This window comes from Trachemys scripta, chromosome 4 (assembly GCF_013100865.1).
Source record: "Trachemys scripta elegans isolate TJP31775 chromosome 4, CAS_Tse_1.0, whole genome shotgun sequence".
Taxonomy (NCBI): domain Eukaryota; kingdom Metazoa; phylum Chordata; order Testudines; family Emydidae; genus Trachemys; species Trachemys scripta.
Genome location: NC_048301.1, coordinates 66,385,316 through 66,405,342, shown reverse-complemented (window position 1 = coordinate 66,405,342; position 20,027 = coordinate 66,385,316). Strand labels below are relative to the sequence as shown.

General features: G+C 42.5%; 1 protein-coding gene across 2 annotated transcripts in view; it reads right to left on the bottom strand.

The window, feature by feature from the left end:
- LOC117876851 (cytochrome c oxidase assembly protein COX16 homolog, mitochondrial) overlaps positions 1-20,027 on the bottom strand; it is a 75,851-nt gene that overhangs the window by 23,589 nt on the left and 32,235 nt on the right. For both annotated transcript variants that reach the window (XM_034769306.1, XM_034769307.1), the window contains one exon: positions 3,091-3,153. In XM_034769306.1, coding sequence (XP_034625197.1) covers positions 3,091-3,153 — 63 coding nt within the window. The remainder of the gene's footprint in view (positions 1-3,090; positions 3,154-20,027) is intronic.

The window sequence follows — 20,027 nt, the reverse complement described above, 5'->3', positions numbered from 1 at the left end:
CATCAATACCAACTATGCTCCTATGTGGGATAAACTGAACTTCGCACAACTATTAAGTTATAGTGAAAAAAATGTCTTTACATGAAACTTATCACTTTAAATCATGACTTGATGATATCTTAACTCACAAAATTCATATTGAGTCAGGATATAATGTTATAGTACATTGGAAATATCTTTGCCCTGTGAGCCAGGACTCAAAAGGCGGTAGGTAAGCTTTAAGCAGTAATCTCAGCATACCAAAAGAATTCAACACATATATTCTGATAAGAAGAAGAAGAAGAAGTCAACAGAAGGTTTTTATACATCAGACAGTCAAATTTCAAGAAGGACAGTTGTCTTCAACAGCAGCTGTGTAAATTAATGCTGTTAGTATAGCAAAATTGTAAAATAATGCCCTTCTCCTTTGAGTATTACATAATAATTATGCAACCATTTTAGGGCCCTTGGCATTTTACTATTACTGTCCTTAATAAGAGGCACTATTATAACCCTCTAAGTAGTTCTATATATAAAATTCCAAGATGTTCTTAAGCAGCCATATTTTGGGTGGCCTACAGAGTAGTGTAGGGAAAAGGTAGAATATAGGGTCCACAGAGGAGAAAGTTTACTGTACTCAAGGAGAGAGATGACAAAGGACTTGTCCAGTAATCTTTTCAGTAGGAATGGAGAGGAAACAATGGATTAAATAGTCAAACACTCTGATACAGCCTAATCCTGTGAGATGATATACAACCCTGCTGGGGCACTGAGCTCCTTTAACTTGCACTATAGTGAGAATTTACGATGCTCAGCACTTAGCAGGTTTGGGCCCATAGTAAAGTTTTTATAATTTATATACTTTTATATATTTGTATTTTTACATTAGAGATGGGCCCCGAACTGATCTGAATCCACCTTAATTATGAGGAATTTCAAATCCTGATGCAATCCAAATAACATATATTGGTCCTCTCTCTATAATCAATCACACTGGAATGCAAGATCTGAATGCTGTGTTGTTTGGTAAAGTTTGGCTCTAGATCTGAACTCTGTGGCGTGGGGCTCACCCGCAGTTTAGATTAAAAAACAAAAATTAAGAATATATCAGTCACTTCTGCTAACAGGAATGAACCTCACAAGAATTATCTGAACATGCGTTTAAGATTGTGTTATGCCATTTTCATTTGATTAACACTGATGTCCCCTACAAGAGTCAGTGCAATTATGGCCGTTTAAATATGGTCCTTCAACCATGTACTTAATTGTGGTTGGGAGAAAGTGTGGCTTATCCAAACACACGTACAGTTCCATTCTGAGCTTAGAGTTATGCACCATGTTAAAAGGACAGGGACTGAAAATGTTATTTTCATTGCACTGTGGTTCTTTCACATTAATAAATCACACCAGAGTTAGAATGCATATAAGGGAGCGCACAAGACTAAAGGCTCCCAAAAGGCAAACGGAACTGTCATTAGTGGATTGTAAATTATGAATTTCAGGCTGGGATTTTCCATTCATACTCAGAGTATGAAGCTTTCTGCCCCCTAAACAGTACAAAACAAAGTTATTTGTAAAAAGTGCAATGCCCCAAATTTGTTTCCAGTCATCTTAATTTAATAACTTTACCATACTAGAGAAGGAAAAGTCTGTGTGCTTGCATAAGAAAAGCAAAAAAAGAGTACATATTATTATTCTGATATAGATAATTCATGATGGATGGGATAGTGTGATAGAACGGTTTTATTAGCAAGTCCAGTTACTATTAAGGATGTAAATATCGGTTAAAAAAGTTAACTGGTTAAATGATTAAAATTATATCGTTTAATTAACCGTTAACCGAGGTAGCTCTGGCATAGCGAGGGCTGGGTCCGCTTTGGATGGCAGGCCTGGTGCGGCTGTGTCTCACCGGCTGGCCTGGTGCAGCTGAGTCCCACCAGCTGTCCTGGCGCGACTGGGGCTGGGATCCCACTGGCCTGGCGTGGCTGAGGTCCCGCCGGCCAGCCCAGAACGGCCAGGGCTGAGGTCCCTCTGGCCAGCTGCAGCCGGGGCGTGGGTGTCTGCTGCCTGCGCGGGGCCGTCAGGGTTAACGGTTAAGGTTGGTTACCAGGTAAGCCTAATGCTTACTGGTTAACCTTTTACATCCCTAGTTTGATAGTTTCTATCATTTGAATATTTAAGTAGGGTGAAATCAAGTACTTGACACCCATGTGTCAGGAATTTCACCTGCAAATAACTGTAGGCAAAAAACTGTACCCCAAATTATTTGTGCCCTTTTATCCCTCTCCCCCCCACTCAATAACAAAACAAACCAAGTGCAGAAACAATGAGCAGATAATTTGTTGCATTGAATTTTATAAAACTCTACAATTACCTAAAAAACCTTTTCTATATATCAGCGTCATAATTTTAAGGTCTAATATCTTGGAAGGGACTGAGCCTGAAACAAACACCTTTTATCTGTGGAAAGGGATAACAGCTTTCCTCAGGGATAACAAACCCATTTCCAGCCTTGAAGACTTATGAGATACTGGACATTAAACCTGTTGTTAGCTCAGGCCTCCATCTTAGAGCAGTGTAGTTGTGGGAAGAAATACATTTGGGGGAAAGGAGGAAATATTTCTCCGTGATATATATATATATTTTGATGGACAAAAGGGGAATGGCAGCTGTGTGAAAACTGCACACATGTTTGGAATATAAGTAGTAGTTATGGAGGCAGATAGATTAGTGGGTAGTGTCAGCTAGGCAGTCACATGGTGCTGCAATTTCTCACAAGGATCTCATCACATCATATGTAGCATAAATGCTGACATGCACATATTCTATCCAAGTCCAGCGTAAGCTTTACTTTTATAGACTAGGCTAGCCACAGAAATTGTTAGCTTCATTTGTAGTGCTGTACTTGGCAACTGGAGATCAAAGCAGGGCTGTGTTTAGAAAGAAACATTGCATGTTCAAAATCTTTTATCAAAAAACCCTGGTTTTACTGGACAGTAGTGAATTAAAGACAAAGAGTTGGTTTAATTTTAATTATGGGCAGGCACACCTGACCAACAGCTAGGGTAGGCAAGACAAGGCTACAAGCCCTGAGCAAGAAGCCTACAGTACCTCATATTCAGATTCCAATGTTATCTTATTCTTTCTGATTCTTTCTTCCAAAGCTGGATCCATCTGTAAGGCAAACAGAAAAGACATCCAAAATGTTTATTTATAAAATATACCCAAATTTGAAAGAAAAAAAAAATTCTCAATCTTCTTTTAAAAATAAACTAAATGCATTGCCCAGATACCACGGTGATGGGTGCAATATATGAACCCGAATAGAACAAAGGTCAACAGATTCTAGCTCTTTCAGACTAGCGGGGGGGGAGGGGGAGAGAGAGGAGGAGGAACTCCAAGTACAATAAAGTAACCTTTATGTTACTTAATTTTATATTACCTGAATTTTATTTTACTCTGCCCATAAATTTTCAATGTACCACTGTTGTTTATATTGCAATGCATGGGAGGGTGTGTGTGTGTGTGTGGAGGGTGGTTCACAGCTGGATGCTAAGAGTATTAGTACTCAGGAAGCAGTTGAAGTTTTGATACTGGAGAGGTAAATTCCTCATTTCCCACTCCAGCAACACTGTATTAGCTGTCCCATTGCCAACTCCCCCATTCCAATAGCTTCTCTTGTGGAAATGATAATAATACTCAATACACATTAGACTGAGGTTTTTGCTCAGATGAACAGCACAGGTCCATGGAAATGTCTTAAAATGGTTTGCGTTCTTTCAGAACTAACCCAGAGAGGTGTTATGGGCAACTATTCCTCTGCCCTGAAAGTGCACTCTTGCCTTGCTGCAAGGCTCTCTCTGTCCTTTCCCCAATATTATTCAGTATCTATATGAAGACACTGGGGAAGCTGGTCACACACTGAAAAATGTCAGCAATATACAGATAATACCCCACTGTATGTCTCCTTCACATCAGATGTAAACAGGACCAACTCTCTGCATTCCTAATCCTTAGCAGAGATCAACACTTGAATGAAGAGCAGCTGGCTAAAACTGAACCCAGGCATGACAGAATTGGTAAAGGTAGGTGCTCTGAGCACCTGTCTCCTCCATAATATTTCCCTTGATCTAAGGCACCTAACTGCCGACTGTAAAGTCAATATATAGCCTTGGGGTCCTCTTGCATATCTAAGTTCCTAAAGATGCTCAGACAGCTGTGGCTGTGAAAAATTATTACCATCTGTGAATGGCTAGAAGACTTCGGACATGTCTACACTACAGCTGCTACAGTGGCACAGCTATGGAACTGCAGCTCTGTCACAGTAGTGCTGTAATGTAGAAGCTTTCTACATCAACGGAAGGAGTTTTTCTGTGACACAATACATCCACCTCTCCGAGAGGCAGTAATGAGGTCAACAGAAGAATTCTTCCATTGACTTAGCTGCATCTACGCCGGGAATTAGGTCAACCTAACTACAGTGCTCAGAATTTTTCACAGCCCTGTGGGACGTAGCTAGATTGAGCTAATTTTTAAATGTACACCAGGCCTTAGTCCCATTGCATGAGTCACAGATCTAGCTACTGTAATACACGTATTTGTGACTTCCAGACTCTACTGCAGTTCATTACATCTGGGAATTAAGCCAGACAGACTAAAAAAACTAACCTGGTACAAAATGCAGAAGCCTGTCCGGTGAGCAAAACAGGCTTCTGTGAAAAGGCTCCGCTCTGCACACTGCGGGAGAGAGAACTCTCTCTGGAGCAAGAGGAAAAAACCTCTGGACCTCATGGCTAAATGCAAACTTCTCCTTAGTGTCCTCACAATAGCTCTTCACATAGTCCACACACACACACAGGGAAGGTGGAAATTAATTCTTATGCTTTTCAAGCTTTTCAAGCTACTTCTCCAGATGGAGAAGGGAGCAGGGACTAGGGGGCACTCAGATATCATGGTGGTGAGTCCCATAAAAGTACCTACGTAGTTAAATCTGTGTTTTTATTTCAATTACATCAGGCAAAATGTACCTATATGATTATTTTTGTTTTGACTGTTACCATAAACATCTCAATATCCCCTATTTATCTGATTTATTTTACTTATGTCTAGTGATTCTAGTTCATATGGCTACATTTGTGAAAACTCAGGGGATCACTGCTGTTGCTCCACTCCAGGCCCCCTCTGCTCTCAGCCCATTTCCTTGTGCATTAATTCCCCTCCACCTGAGGAAGGAGAGGGGAGCATCTAAGTCTAATACACAGAAATCCTGCAAATTTGTAACTAGCTTGACTCAGTCACAGCAATGTTGCCCAAAATAAACCTGGTCAGCCTGAAATTGCTCAAGCAGATGTGCGACAGGTTGCCCCCTTAGGATGCCACCTGATGTGCTGAGATACCACTGATACCATTATGCCAGCCTGGGTACCCTTTTTACCTGTCTTGCTTGAGCCAAGCTATGCTACTAAGCCTCCTCCAGCACACACACAGGCAGGGCCACACCAAACTGCAGGATGAAACAGACACTGAGATCAGTTCTGGGAAGGCTCAGCTTAAGGGACGTGCCCCAGCACTCAGGTGTCCCCCTCCCTTGGGGTGCAGACCCAAAGATAGGTTATGAAATCCGCTTCCTCCCTCAATGTAGAGGAAGGTATGCACAGCCAAGAAATAAGTTTATTAACTACAGAAGGTGAATTTTAAGTGAATATAAGAGATAAAAGTCAGAACAAAGCAGATTACTGAGCAAATAAAATGAAATACGCACGCTAAGCTCAATATACTTAAGAAACAGGTTACAAAATGTAATTTCTCACCCTAGATATTGTCACAGGTAGATTACAGAAAGTATTGAAAGGCAGCTGCACTGGCCTGCAGCTGGAGATTTCAGGTATATCCACTCTCAGACTGGACACCCTCCCAGCCTGGGTTCAACCCTTCTCCTGTCAATTCAGTTCTTGCTTTCAGGTGTTTTTCACTGTCTCTTTGGGTGGGGAGGCAGAGGAGAACCACGATGATGTCACTCCCCTGCTTTATATAGCTCTTATGTATGGCAGGAACCCTTTGTCTCCCAGTGGAAAAACAAGTGTTCAGATACAGAAATATCACAGGCCTACGAATTGGATAATCACATTCAGTAAATCATAACCTTTCCAATTTTATCTTACATAAGCCATCTTGCATATCTCAGTTATGTCATTCATATAATAAGCATATTTTCATAAATATGGAGTGAAACGTCACAAGATGTTATTCTGTTAACGCTCTCTGGCAAGTACACAGAAAACGCTTCTTCAAGATCCCACATTTCAGTCACCAGGTCTAATCAGAAGAGTTAAACAAGAATACATGTCTTTGGAACCAATGCATTGATCCTGATGGCTGACCATGGAGAAAACGTCTCTTACAAAGCTCCACTTCCCATGACTCCAAGTCTCAGTGAACCACATCTGCAACATTATGGAAAGGAAAGAAAGACAGAATGGGCATATCTTCCCTCTAATAAAGCATTCATTAGTACATGCTACAATTATGAACAGCATGTCAAGCCATAATCAAGCACCATCAGAGAACATTTAGAGTATGGCTATGACCAGGAAAGTAACTATGTCAAAATGACAATGGCAACTCCTTACTCTATAGATCTCCCTGTAAGCAGTCAGGCCTCCCCATTTCACAGACACAAACATAGTTGTATTTCCATTATCCTTGCCTAGCCAATACAGTACAGTGAGCTGGAATCTATTCTACTGCGCACATCAGCAAAAGAATCATCAGCTGAATTTTGAGGGCAGAATCTTGAGGCAGACAAAGCTCTGCTGAATTCTCAGATCCCAGTTGGAGTTTGCAGCACTGGCCTGGCAGCTTGAAAATGTTCTTTGGTTTATAAAATGGACTCATTTGAAATGGAATCACTGAGAGAAACTAACAATCAAATCCAGGAGTCCATCCTTCCACGCCTGGATAAGGAAGGAGGCGTGCACAAAGGTAGCTATGCAACATTTTTGCTTTCTTGACCTCGGAGGCTGCTGTGCATTACACCAGCTGACCAGAAGCCCCTATGGGCCATTCTAGTGGCCAGAGATTGTCAAAGTGCAGGAAGAACAAGACTGTGTCCAATGCACCATGGGTTAAGAGGCACAGTGTTCCTATGCCACTGAAGAATTCCTTCAAATCCTCAGGGAGTCCTTTCAGACGGGTTTAAGGTAGAAAGCAGGCTTTGTATTTTACTTTTCTAGGAAGTATTTTTTTAAAATGCCTGTAGTGGGGCGGCTGCCCCACTCCTGGTGAATTTAGGCTGCAGCAGGCCAGTGGGCCTGCGCAGACGTGCAGCCAATCAGGGCCAGGCTCCGCCCTATTAAAAGGCTGCTCAGGGAGAGAGCAGGCAGTCTGTCCCAGGCCTTTGAAAGGGGAAGCTGTCTCCAGAGGTGGGAGACTAGCACCGTGGACAGTACAGTGCTGGCCAGGCTCGGGGAACAAAAGGGAGCTCTAGCCCATAGCCTGCCAGGCTGCAGGCCCTGAAGGGAAGGGCCTAGTGGGTACAAGGGGCCGTAGGGGAAGCGGCCCAGGGAAGAGGACAGACGAGGGGAGAGAAGGAGGACAGCAAGGCTGCTGCCAGAGGGTCCCTGGGCCGGGACCCAGAGTAGCGGGCGGGCCTGGGTCCCCCCCTACCCCCCTTGCAGTACACCCAGCCATTGGCCATAGGAAGCGGCCATCATAGACTACGCCAGATCCCTGACAAGAGGGATTAGACTTTGGGGTGTGTGGTTGGACATGGCGGCTGGGGCGTAGAGAGACTGCTGATCAACCCCCCTCAGAAGGGGGTGTGGATGGACTGAGGGGCACTGCCAGAGGGCAGTGGTCCGGAAAAGGACGCTGCGAGTTGACGAGCAACGCGGGTCCACACGCCAACCAAGGGCGAGACAATGGACGGGACACCACCAGGAGAGGGCGCTCCACTGGACTGAGCTAATTCCCAGAGATAACCAGCAGGAGGCACCAGGTGGTGAGTCCCAACCCTGCTACAATGCCTACTTACATATAAGACCCATTCAAATTAACATTATTTGCCAGAGTATTTTGCACTGCATAGGTTCATTGAAACTATTTAAATGAAAAAAATCCTAAAAAATTGATTGAAGACCAAGTTATTTCCCCAGAAACCTGCCCCAATTTACCCTTCCATTTCTTTCTGAATTTTATCCTTCCCAACACTCAACTGCAGTGATCCGACAGGAACCCAGGATTTTCAGAAGTGCCCAGGCATTTAAGATCAGTTGGAAGATCAATACCTGCCTAGATACACTGGAAATCCTACTAGGTGCATGTCTACATCTTTCGGTATCTACATACCTTTAAAAATCTGTACCCCACTCTTTAGCTTAAGGCTGCCATTATCCAACTGGAGCCAGCTGACAAATGCCCTTCCAAGCACTGGTCAGATTTTGGGGGTGGAGGAAGGGTGTCACTTGGGAGCAATGTGAAGCACTTCAGTGCTTGCAGCCCGTCAGCCCAGCGACTCCTGCAACATGCTGCTACTAGAGTGTTGGCCTTTTCATGTACTTTTGAGCCAAAGGAAATTTTTGTTTGTGACAAGAAGCTGTTTGGCACAAATATAACTAACTGTGCTAAAACTAAAAACACTCCCAAGCTAAACACCTTACGCTGATCCTGAGTGACCATCATGCTCATTTTAGTCTAGTAATAAAAAATAGTCTCAGAGAGATGACTGTGAAATTTGTGCATGCAACTAACTACCTCAAGGCGGAGCTGACCCTAGGGGATGGCGAATCAGTACAAATGCTCCGGGCCCCACGGGCTAGGGCCACATGGGCAGCAGGTGAACCACTGGTTGGGGGAGGCTACCCCTAGCCCCACCCCTTCCACCAGAGGGAGAGTGCACCGGGGGGGAGAGTGCATGGCGGCAGCATCGCAGCCTCCCCAGCCCCAGGAAGGCGGGTGGTGTGGCCCCAACCCCCTGAAGCCCAGTGGTGCTGCTGAAGCAAGGCCCTGTGGGGGCCAGAGTATGGCCAGGGCCACACCTGGCTGTTTGCGGGAGCACCACCTCATCCAGCCTCCCCTACCTGCCCCCAGCACGTTTGGTCCTGGAAGCGATGTCGCTTCCGCCCCGGACCCCAAAGCCCTCTAGGGATGGCCCTGCCTCAAGGGCTAGGGAAGAGGTAGCTTTCCAAAAAAAGACCTTTGACACTGAGTGGAGGAATCCAAAGCAGACTGGCAGCATCCGTTCCATTCATCATCCAGAAAGGATGAAAGGGAAGTTTTTTCCCAATGTTCAGAGTAGAATCACAGTAACCAATTATAAACATGAGCTTAGAACTGGGGTTTTAAAAATGAATTTTTGCAACAGCAACTCACACTCTTCTAGTTGTAATTGTAACATTTATTTTTGTGCACACATGTACCGTTTCTGGTCAGGGGCTCTGGTGCAGATCTAGGCTTTAGGACATTTTTGGGACCAATGTTAAGGGCCCACCTACACTGCAAAATGAAACTCCATAAGGGTACAACTGTGCTGGAACCAGCTCCCTTTAGCATAAGTAGCTGTAATGTTGACTAGATCTTAATCTGGTAAACTGGTAAAGTTACATCCAAAGATTGGCAAGCACTGACCAAATATTTGTACTTCAGAACTTCATGGGCTATAAAATCTTTCCAAGTGGGCAGCAGAAGATGTTTCTGTGTTAAAACTAATTATTTAGGACTCTTACTACTTTAAAATATGAATTTCTTGCCTCCCATCCCCCCACTTAACAATACTAAGTTAAAAAGGATTTCAACTTTCATTCTGTAAATAGAGAAACTCTGGTGGTTGGATTTACTGAACAAGGTTTAAACCAAGCTTTTTTTTTTTTTTTTTTTTTTTTTAACCTGCTCACTCCAGTACAAGCAGAGTGGGAACAATCTTTCGGAGTATGACTAACACCAGGGCAAGGCCCAGAGTGTGACCATGTACACTAGAACCAGATGAATTTTGTTCCCCCCCCCCCAAGTACTTTATTATCTGAAATAATCCAGAGTAGCAACAGTTGAAGCCTTACAAGTGGGGAAACAGCTTCCTGGAGCTCACACATCATACTTCTACTCCTATAAAAGGCAAAACAGCAATTCATTTCAGAGATTCAGCCAGGTTGGATCTTTCTTGAGAAAGGAGAGGGGGGAAAATACACTTTAACCTCGTCACATGGATCTCTGACATCAGGCTACTGAACTGTGGTTTATGAGCAGATTTAAAAGCTACAGGCAAGAAGGGATAAATCCCAGAGCTTAAAAGTGCAATGTATAATTACACGGAAGCAACTAAATTAGATGCTATTTTACTTCCCAGGAGGCAAGGGAACAGCAGGGAAGGGTGTAAGTAATATAGTGAAAAGACAGAGAAGGTATTTACAAAATACATTTACCTACAGTTCTTTGTAATACTCTTTAGTTTTATTATATTAATCCAGGGGTCGGCAACGTTGGCATGCGGCTCGCCAGGGTAAGCACCCTGGCGGGCCGGGCCAGTTTTATTTACCTGCTGACGCGGCAGGTTTGGCCGATCGCGGCCCCCACATTGCTCGCCAGCGCCGCTTCTCGCCACCCCACATTGGCCTGGGACGGCGAACCGCGGCCAGTGGGGGCCGCGATCGGCCGAACCTGCCGCGTCAGCAGATAAATAAAACTGGCCTGGCCCGCCAGGGTGCTTACCCTGGCGAGCTGCATGCCAATGTTGCCGACCCCTGTATTAATCATTTCAGCCGTATAAAATATAGAGATGGGCCCATCTCATCACTCTAGATCTGACCACCTCCAACCACCAGAGACTTCTGAATCCAGATTTGAACTTTATGGTTTGGGCCCATCTCTTTAAAAAAAAAAAAAAAAAAAAAAAAAAAAAAAAAAAAAAAAAAAAAAAAAAAAAAAAAAAAAAAAGGTGGGTCGATGTAGGAACTCTGAACTTGCCGCACAAGGAAGGACCAGTAGTCCAACTGATAGCTGACAATAGCCAAGCTTATGATTCAGAAAATTGCATATAAAACCCTGTAAGGCAGCAGTTCTCAAAATGTGAGCCATAGAGACAAGAGCTGCTGGTCAAGTGGTGTCAGCACTCCTCCTTATTTCCAGCTGTCAAATTGCATTGAGAGAGGCTAAAAATACATTAAGTTCTTCCCTACTATTTTTCCATGTGAACATCTGCTGTAATTGCAGGGGTGTTATGTGGTCAGGAATGGGAAGGGAGGTGGTCTGCGCAATCAGAAATGGAAAAGGAATTGTGCACGAGACAATTTATTAAATTTCAGTCCATATAATGAAAAAAATTGAGAATCCCTGCCATAAGCATCCAAATTAGCAATACCATAGATGGGGAGGGATCAACTCGTGCCCCAAGATATGAAGACTTATGGCCCTTCTAACTGTGACCTGGTCAGTTTATAGTGGGTGCTATTTTTCTTATTTCTCTCAATTTTTAAAAATATACTAAGCTGAAGATCACAAATGAGAGTGTTTATTTGCCCCCTACTTAATTTATTGCTAGATTTGCCCTAAGAGCCTGAAATAGGAGATGGATGGACGGTGCTTTGGCTGCTACTTGAGCACCCTCTAGCTGTTTGGCATAATATTTAAATGTTTCTATATTTTTCTCACATACGTGGGCCATCGGGAAATGGCAGGGGTTGTCAGCCCTCATCTCAAAAAAAAAAAAAAAAAATGTTCTCATGGAATTAATCAATTATTTCTATGCCCTCACATTCTGCTTCATTTCTAGGTGCATACTGATTTATATAAACAAAACTAGAGACCCCCTTCCCAAGCTCTGGGCACCCAGCCAATAAATTTAATTTCACAGTAACATTTTAATACAATGGACTGTTCTTTCCCATGTATAATAAATATGATCCAATACATAAAATAACCCCCACTACTAACAACAAGACCTGCAATCCTTCCCAAATGCCTTGGGGGGAAAAAGGTGGGCCTTGCAGCATGCCCTGAAGGTTAACAGATTCCAAGCACTGTCCATGCATCTTTCCCAGATCAGACTCAGCAGGACGTAGCTCTCTAAAAGGAGCTTTCAAAGCCAAGGCCCCGGAGCTTTACTACGTCTTGATTTTTCTATACCTCCAATGGTAGGAAGGAAAGAACTTGCTGTGCCTTTTTGTGCACTTTTTCGTGCATTTCTGGCTCTTCAGTGATCCCCCTTCTAAAGATGTAAGCAAGTGTAGATCTCTCTAAGGAATTAGGCAGACCTGACCATGAATGCCTCCAGCACAAGGCATTTTGAGACAGGCAAGAGTTGTTCAGCCTGCCTTTTTCATCAAGGGACTTGGTGCTCTTAGCCCTCATTTCAGTCTAGAGGAAATAAAAAGCAGGCACATGTGCTTTCCTTTGAGGCCAAAAAGTGGACTGTTGTGTTGTTCACAAATAGCACAACCCGCAGTAGGATTTTACTCTGGAGTTCTGCTGCAGCAGAATTTGATGACTCAGCTAAAATAAAATGGTGATGGGTGGAGGGAAGGGAGAGAGAAAAGTAAGACACCCATCTTTAAAATATTAAAAGACAATTCCTCAAGGTGCCTTTGTAAAGCCTCTTTAATATGCTGTACCTGTCCTGTTACAAACCACTTAAACAGCCTGAAGTGCAGGATTTAAACTAAATGCCCTTAGGGTATCAGCTGAGAGAAAGGAAATGTTATATAAGGCAGAGCTTCAAAAACTCTCTCTCCTTTTTCCTTGTCTCCTCAAAGTGGGTATAATTTATGAAAAATTCATTCATATTTCCTTCTAAAAGAACTGAAATCTTTAAATGTTGATTATACCATATGCTATCTTATCTGCAAGTACTCTTTGTTAATCTAACAAACCTCTCTACAAAATTCCTTTTGCTGCTAATTTTTGTCTGACATTTATATTTTCAAAATCTGTTTTTATGCATTTCTAATTTTCCCATCATTGGTACCTGGCTCCTATTGTTAAAACGTTTGATCTTTTTTAGGGTATACAAAGGTACCTAACGTTCCACTCTGAAAAATAACTGTAAAAATGTGTTTTCAAAGACATATCTGCTCATTAGTGATCAAAAAAAAAAAGTTTGCACTCCCTCTATCCCTGCAGAGCTAACACAGGTAAGGGAGAGTGATCTGAAATTCCATTCCTTTTTGTGCATCAAACAGAATTATTTCCTAAGCACTAACTATAGGGTTAATCAGATACACTTGCACAAGCCTTGTGAAGGCAATGGAGCCACACATGTCACTGAAGACAATCTTTATTACTAGTATCAGGGAGTAGCCGTGTTAGTCTGTATCCACAAAAACAACAAGGAGTCCGGTGGCACCTTAAAGGCTAACAGATTTATTAGGGCATCAGCTTTCGTGGGTAAAAAAACCTCACTTCTTCAGATGCTTGGAGTAAAGTTACAGATGCAGGCATTATATAATGACACATGAAGAGACGGGAGTACCTCACAAGTGGAGAACCAGTGTTGACAGGGCCAATTCGATCAGGGTGGATGTAGTCCACTCCCAATAATAGATGGGGAGGGGTCTCACTGGTTCTCCACTTTTAAGGTACTCCCTTCTCTTCATGTGTCATTATATAATGCCTGCATCTGTAACTTTACTCCATGCATCTGAAGAAGTGAGGTGTTTTTTACCCACTAAAGCTTATGCCCAAATAAATCTGTTAGTCTTTAAGGTGCCACCAGACTCCTTGTTTATTACTAGTGAATATATGCAAGAAAGAAAGCATCCCCAGATCCCAGCGTGAATTTGCAGGACTAACAGTTTGAAAAAACATCTCTTAGCCTGGATGCCGTTCTCCCAGAGTCACTTTTCATAATATTTATTAAAAGGTTGCTTTTTAATGTATGTGTCAGATTCAGAGCTACAGCCTAAGTACACACAGTACAAGTCAGCAATGGGGAGAAGGTGCAACTATGGCATAAACTTCACCTTTACACTCTTAATCATGCTAACATTCTATACAGCACCAGTTCCCTTCTGCCAAGTTAGGGCAACCTAAGGGCTGCTCTAATTTTGACAGCAAACAGCTCCAGGAGATAAAAATGCAGCCGGAGATAAGCATGGCGCAGGAGCATCCTGGCTACGTCCCCATGGGTCCAACAACACCTCTGTGCACTGCCATACCAGCTGCAAAGAAGGGGAGTGGTATAAGAGCCTTTACATTGGCTCCATGCTTCTGGAGGACCACCTTTGCACTGATGACTTCCCCCATGAGTCAGTTAACTGAAGGTGGGTCCAGTTTATACTGACAATGCAGCAAAAATAACGGCACCACATACTAGAAGTTCTGGCCCATTATCTTTTGTGCAGCTAGCCAATGCAGATATGCAAAGGAAGTTGTTTAAAAGAAATACTTGACAACGGAGCATGCCCGTTAGAAGAATTAACTTCAAGGGCTCTAAAGTCCCAATTCAGGAAATAATTAAGCATGTGCTTAAATTTAAAGTACATGCTTAATTCTCATTGACTTCAGTAGGACATAAGAACCCTTCCTGATCAAGGATACTTGATCAGGGTCTAAAAAGGGAAAAATTGATTTTATTTTTTAAAAGAACAGATGTGTTAAAGTAATGTTTTTGCCATCCTAAAACATACTTCATGGAAATGGTAATGACTTCCTGAAGTAGTAAGTGTTAAAGGAATTAGACCTTTTATTAAACTGGCTCACTTTCCTGCTATACTGAGAGGGAGAAAAACCCACACTCTCTACAAAGCTCACTGAACAGCGTATAAGTAAAAATGGTTTCTATACTGACATCTAGTGAAGTTCTACAGTAACAAAAATAAACTCAACTTTGTCCTAACACTAAACACTCAGATTTTCATATTCACAGTGATTTATTAACTAATTAGTCCTCACAACACCCTTGGAAAGTAGTTGCTACATATTTGTAGAATTTTATGCTTTAGAATTAAACTATAATCCCCTTGAAAATATATTTGTATTTTGAACATTTTTTTTTGTTAAATAAAAAATAGTGTACATGTTGGCAGTGTCTCAGACACTCTGATGGGTACATTAAAATACCTAGAAAGATTAGATTGGGTAGATCAGATCTAATTACATTTAAACATAACTGGTAAAATTGCCAGTTGTCTCTCATATTGCCAGTAGGTGTTCTTATTAATTGGATAATTTGACTTTTTTTAAATGCAATCTATCTATTTATAGCAAAATGAAAGAGAAAAATAAATAGCACAAGGAAGACAGTGCCATACTTCCAATTTTTTATTATTAATATTAACAGTAGAGCCAAGCAGGGAGCAGATTCTCTCCACTCTGGCCATTATGCTATTTTTGAGCAGTAGAGGCCCAATACAGTAATCTTAGCTAAGTTAATACTTCCATTAAAGTTAATGCAAGTTTTGACTGACTAAGGACATTAGTCATAGGTAAGGCTGCAAGTTTGTCACGGAGGTCATGGATTCCGTGACTTTCCATGACTTCTGCAGTGGCCGCTGTGCCTGGCTCGGGGCAGCTCAGGCGCACCGGCCGCTGCTGGGGCAGTCTCGGCCCCCCGACCCTAGGAGCATAGTTTGGGCATGGAGGAGGCAGGGGCATGGGATGCGGTGAGGGGGGCTCTGGGCAGTGCTAACCTGGGGGTCTCCCCAGAAGCGGCAACATCCCCCTCGCTCAGCTGCTAGGTAGAGGCGCGACCAGGCAGCTCTGCAGACTGCCTTTGGCCAGAGTGCTGGCTTCACAGCTCCAATTGGCCAGGAACAGAGGGGACAGAGCACCACACCCAGGTGGCGTGTGGGTTACACCAGGCCACTACCACCTCCTCACTGGGGGAGAGAATGCAAATTCACCTTTCTCCTGCTCTTATCAGGCAGCTTCCTAGAGAGGTGAAACATGACATCACACCAGACCCTAGACTCTTTACCATTCTAAAAGCTAAGCTGCATTTTTGCACCTTATCAAAAAGATGCAGCTTACAACTGCCTAACACCACTCACAGTGGTACTGATTCAGCACTGACTCCAGGGGAAATGCGTCACCTCCTGAATCACCAGTGAAGCCGTAAATGACAAGTTCAGGGACAACTACTGGAAGAGAGTGACAGGTTCTCTTTTCCCCCCTCTCAATTGCCATTGTATTTCCAAAGGGTTTGGGTTCCGCTACTTCAGAATTCTACAGAACATTCGTCAACAGAAAAACCCAAATTAAAACCACAAAGAAACATAAAAAGTAAGGTCATCTAGACACAGCTCACTCTTAAAACTGTTAGAGAGATGAGGTAATCTCTCTTCAGAAGAGTTCTGTGTAAGCTCAAATGCTTGCCTCTTTCACCAACAGAAGTTGGTCCAATAAAAGATATTACCTCACCCACCTTGTTTCTCTGAAATCCTGGGACCAACACGGCTACAACTCTTAAAACAATTCACAGTCTAGGGACCGATACATCAGCTCTACATTTAAAGTGCTTCTGTTCTTGAGTTTTGAGCTACTCTCTGGTATCTAATGTTGTTGTCACTTGTTTTGCAATAACAGTCTGCCAAGTAAAATGGGTCCAGGGCTGTGTTCCTTCTAGCTGCACGGTTGGACAGCCACCCAGGAGCGATTCAAGTGCCGCCCAGTTGATAAACAGTGCGCACACATCCAGCAGCATGTGTTCAGGTGCCTCTTCCCCTGTTGCTTTGCAGCCATGTTGCTCTGTCCTGCTGCTGCTCTCGGGACCCTCCTGCTGGTTGTGCAAAGCAGGGGGGTACTGATGTCAGTGTCCCCCTCTCTTTGCCCCTGTACCCCATCTCCGCACAGCAGGGGATAGGGGACAGCTTGGCTCAGGATTGGAGCTGCAGCGGTCTGATCGGTGCGCGAGTGCCTTTCTTAAAGAGACAGTGCATGGTTTGAGACTTCCCCAACAGCCAGCTCTGTCTCAGAGAGAGATACACACACAGTCTCTTTCGCATTCACCTCCCAACACACATTTATATTATTGTTACTTCTTGGTACCTCCTGCAATGCACATATATTATTTGTACATTTATTCTCTTAAAGTGTGTTATTTTAGTGTTTTGCTAAGCATTTCATAATGTTTATTTCTCTTGCCTTAAATTTAATTCTTTGAGTAGTGAGTTCTAAAATGCCTAACCTGTCCTGGCTGAAGTAATTATCCCTATGGTAACTTTTTAAAAAAAAAATATATATATATCTAGATTTTTTTTGTTTCTGCTGGTGGCTCACATCCGCACATACTGTGGTGCACATAACAAAATTTATTCCGCACATGGATGGGAAAAATTAGAGGGAACATTGGTCCAGGGCCCTGCTTCAGGCTACCAAACAAGACAAATAATGGAGATACAGTGTGTGAAAGGCTGCTAAGCATCATAAGTACTTGAAAAAGACCAAGGGAAACACTGCTGAATATTAAATTATGCTTTAGCAAAAATGTGTTTTGAGATAAATTATATGCTAGGGGTTCATTTCAACTGCAATGGAAGAAGACTACTAATTAATTATGGAAGTGTAGTAGAACTCAAAGCAACCAACTAGAATTGTTGGTATTGCAGAAAATTTAACCACCTCAAAACTAACAGCATTATATATGCTGATGTTATTTCCAGCTAGCATGATATCCAACTCAATTTCTACAAGGTAATTTGATATGAACCTATTTTTGATAAAGAAAAAATAAAGCAAACTAATAAGGGAAAGATGTTTTTGTGTTTTAGCACAAGGCTGGGAGACCTGTTTCTATTCCCAGCTTTGTCAAAGAACAGCTTGGTGACCTTGGGCAAGTCACTTGACGCCCAATCTTTAAAAGCATGCACTCATTTTATGTAAGTGCACAAGCACACTCTATGTTCTGTGTCTGTACATCAAGGCATTTTATGTAGAAGTCAGGTATGAGCAGCAATGTCCACATACTTTTGTGTGCATATGTCTGAAGAGGTAGACCTTTGATACTGAAGACTTATCTAGGATCTTTGGTCACATTCAGAAAAATTACACTAGTGCAGCACTAAAAGTTTTGTAAATCACAAAAGCCAGCTAATTCAAAGCTTTAAGGCTCACACAGCAACCTTAACTCTACCCCACTGAGCATATGTATTATGATCAAGGTCTCTTGGTATTATTACACAGCTAGGGTTACCATATGTCCTGGTTTAACCAGATTGTTGTCCAGGAGGCTTATGTCTATTTTAGGTATTTATAAGGGGCATATGGCCTTGTCATTTATGTATCAACTTTTTAATCTGTTTCACTAGGGTGGTTCTGGTCTAGTTTTTCCTCTCTCCATCTACATTCTATTGGTGTCAGATCCAGCCATGCTCGTAAGACAAAGCCTCCTACTGCATTAACTACAAGTAGTCAAGCTTGGTGCAAGGAGATAACACAGGGTCAGGGAGGGAGCAAACTACTCCCTCCAGATTGCCCTGTTGGAAGGTCTCCCACTGTGATGCAGAGTAAGTTTTTAATCCTAAAGTGTAGCACCAGGGTAGTCCCCTTATCCTGAATAGGATTTGTTTACCACATTTTTTTTTGTTTTTTTGTTTTTTTCCAGTGCGACCATCACTGTTGCTGAGCTAAGGAGAAGCCAGATCAGAGTGAGGGCTTTCACTCCACAATAGTGTATTGGGAAGAGTTGCAGTAGAGCTGCTGACCTTTACAGGAGCAATAACCAGTGGAACCACATAGACCTGGCCCCAAAACTCCCTCCTGTGGCACACAGATGGTGTTGATCTCTACAGAGTCAAAAATCTTACCATCTCCACCACAGCTGAGAGGAAGGGCAACAGTATTAGTCCCTTTCTGAATTGGGGGAAAATGATGCACAATCTCAGCTGATCCATAATCCAGTGCATGGTATCATTAAATTCAATAAAAAAGCATCCAGCAAAGAGAGGGAGTGGCTCAGTTAAGCCCAGGAACGCCAAGGAAAGTGAAAGAATGATTCCTGCTGCTGCCATAACCTATGCGAAAGTCCAGGAGTTCAACATTAGTAGCTGGGCTCTAAACTCTGTAATGGGAGAGGGAAAATAAACAGACTTCCCCATCCAGACAATCCTTTTGGAAGAGCTAATGCTTGAACATCTGGTATGATTAACAAATGGAGTATGAAAAACTCCTTTCATTCCTCTGTCATGTTGCAGGTCAGAACTTACTAACTTGGATGATTCAGAACTGGGAACTAAAATGAGATAATGGGATCTAAGATCCCTTTGCTAATAGAAGCAAAGCTATCATAACAGTATCATGTCCCCCACCAATCAGGAGCAAGGCTACTGTACTAAAATATCAAACTACCTCAAATCCTCCACCAAATAGGCAATGCAATGCTTGAAAACAGAAGTATGTTTTAATTCAGTAAAATGCCTCTATTAAATACAGACAAATGGCTGACACAGCTTTGGGTTTTGTAATAAGAACTCATAAATTTGTACCTCTCACAAGCCCTTTAAACCACCAAACAACATTTTAATGTGATTTTTTTTTAAATGACTTACAGCCAAGCTCATTAATGAATTTAGTCTCTGAAAAATCAACTTACACCAAGAAATTAGCTGATGTTTGTCTTCATTAGACTCGAGAGTCAGGCCAACCTGACCTGCTTAAGGAGAAAGAAAAAAAAATGAACAGCAGTCATCATCAATCCCCTGCCACACAGCGTTCGTGTGATTAGCTTGCTGAAAACCAATTAAAAACAAGCAGCACAGATAGATGAGAAGACTTAATTATTCTTCAAAGTTCAGTGACAGACAATGCAATGACTCTGTTCCCTAGCTGACAAACTGAAGTTATTTTCCTATCCCCCAAGCCCCCACCAAATAGGGAGTGTTCAGACAAAAATACACAGATCTTTTTAAACAACCTGCTATGAAATTAAGGGACAGACAGGCAGAGAAAAGCTCTTTCCAGAATCTCACTGTGCCTCAGGGAAAAAACAACATATAGTGGAATAATTCAAAGAGACCCCCCACTTCTCTCCCACTGCCTATTCATCAATACTAGTTTGCTGACTGAGCATCCTGGTAACAATCTTTAGTGTACAGTGCTTCTGCATGTATAAAAAAAATTAGATTTAG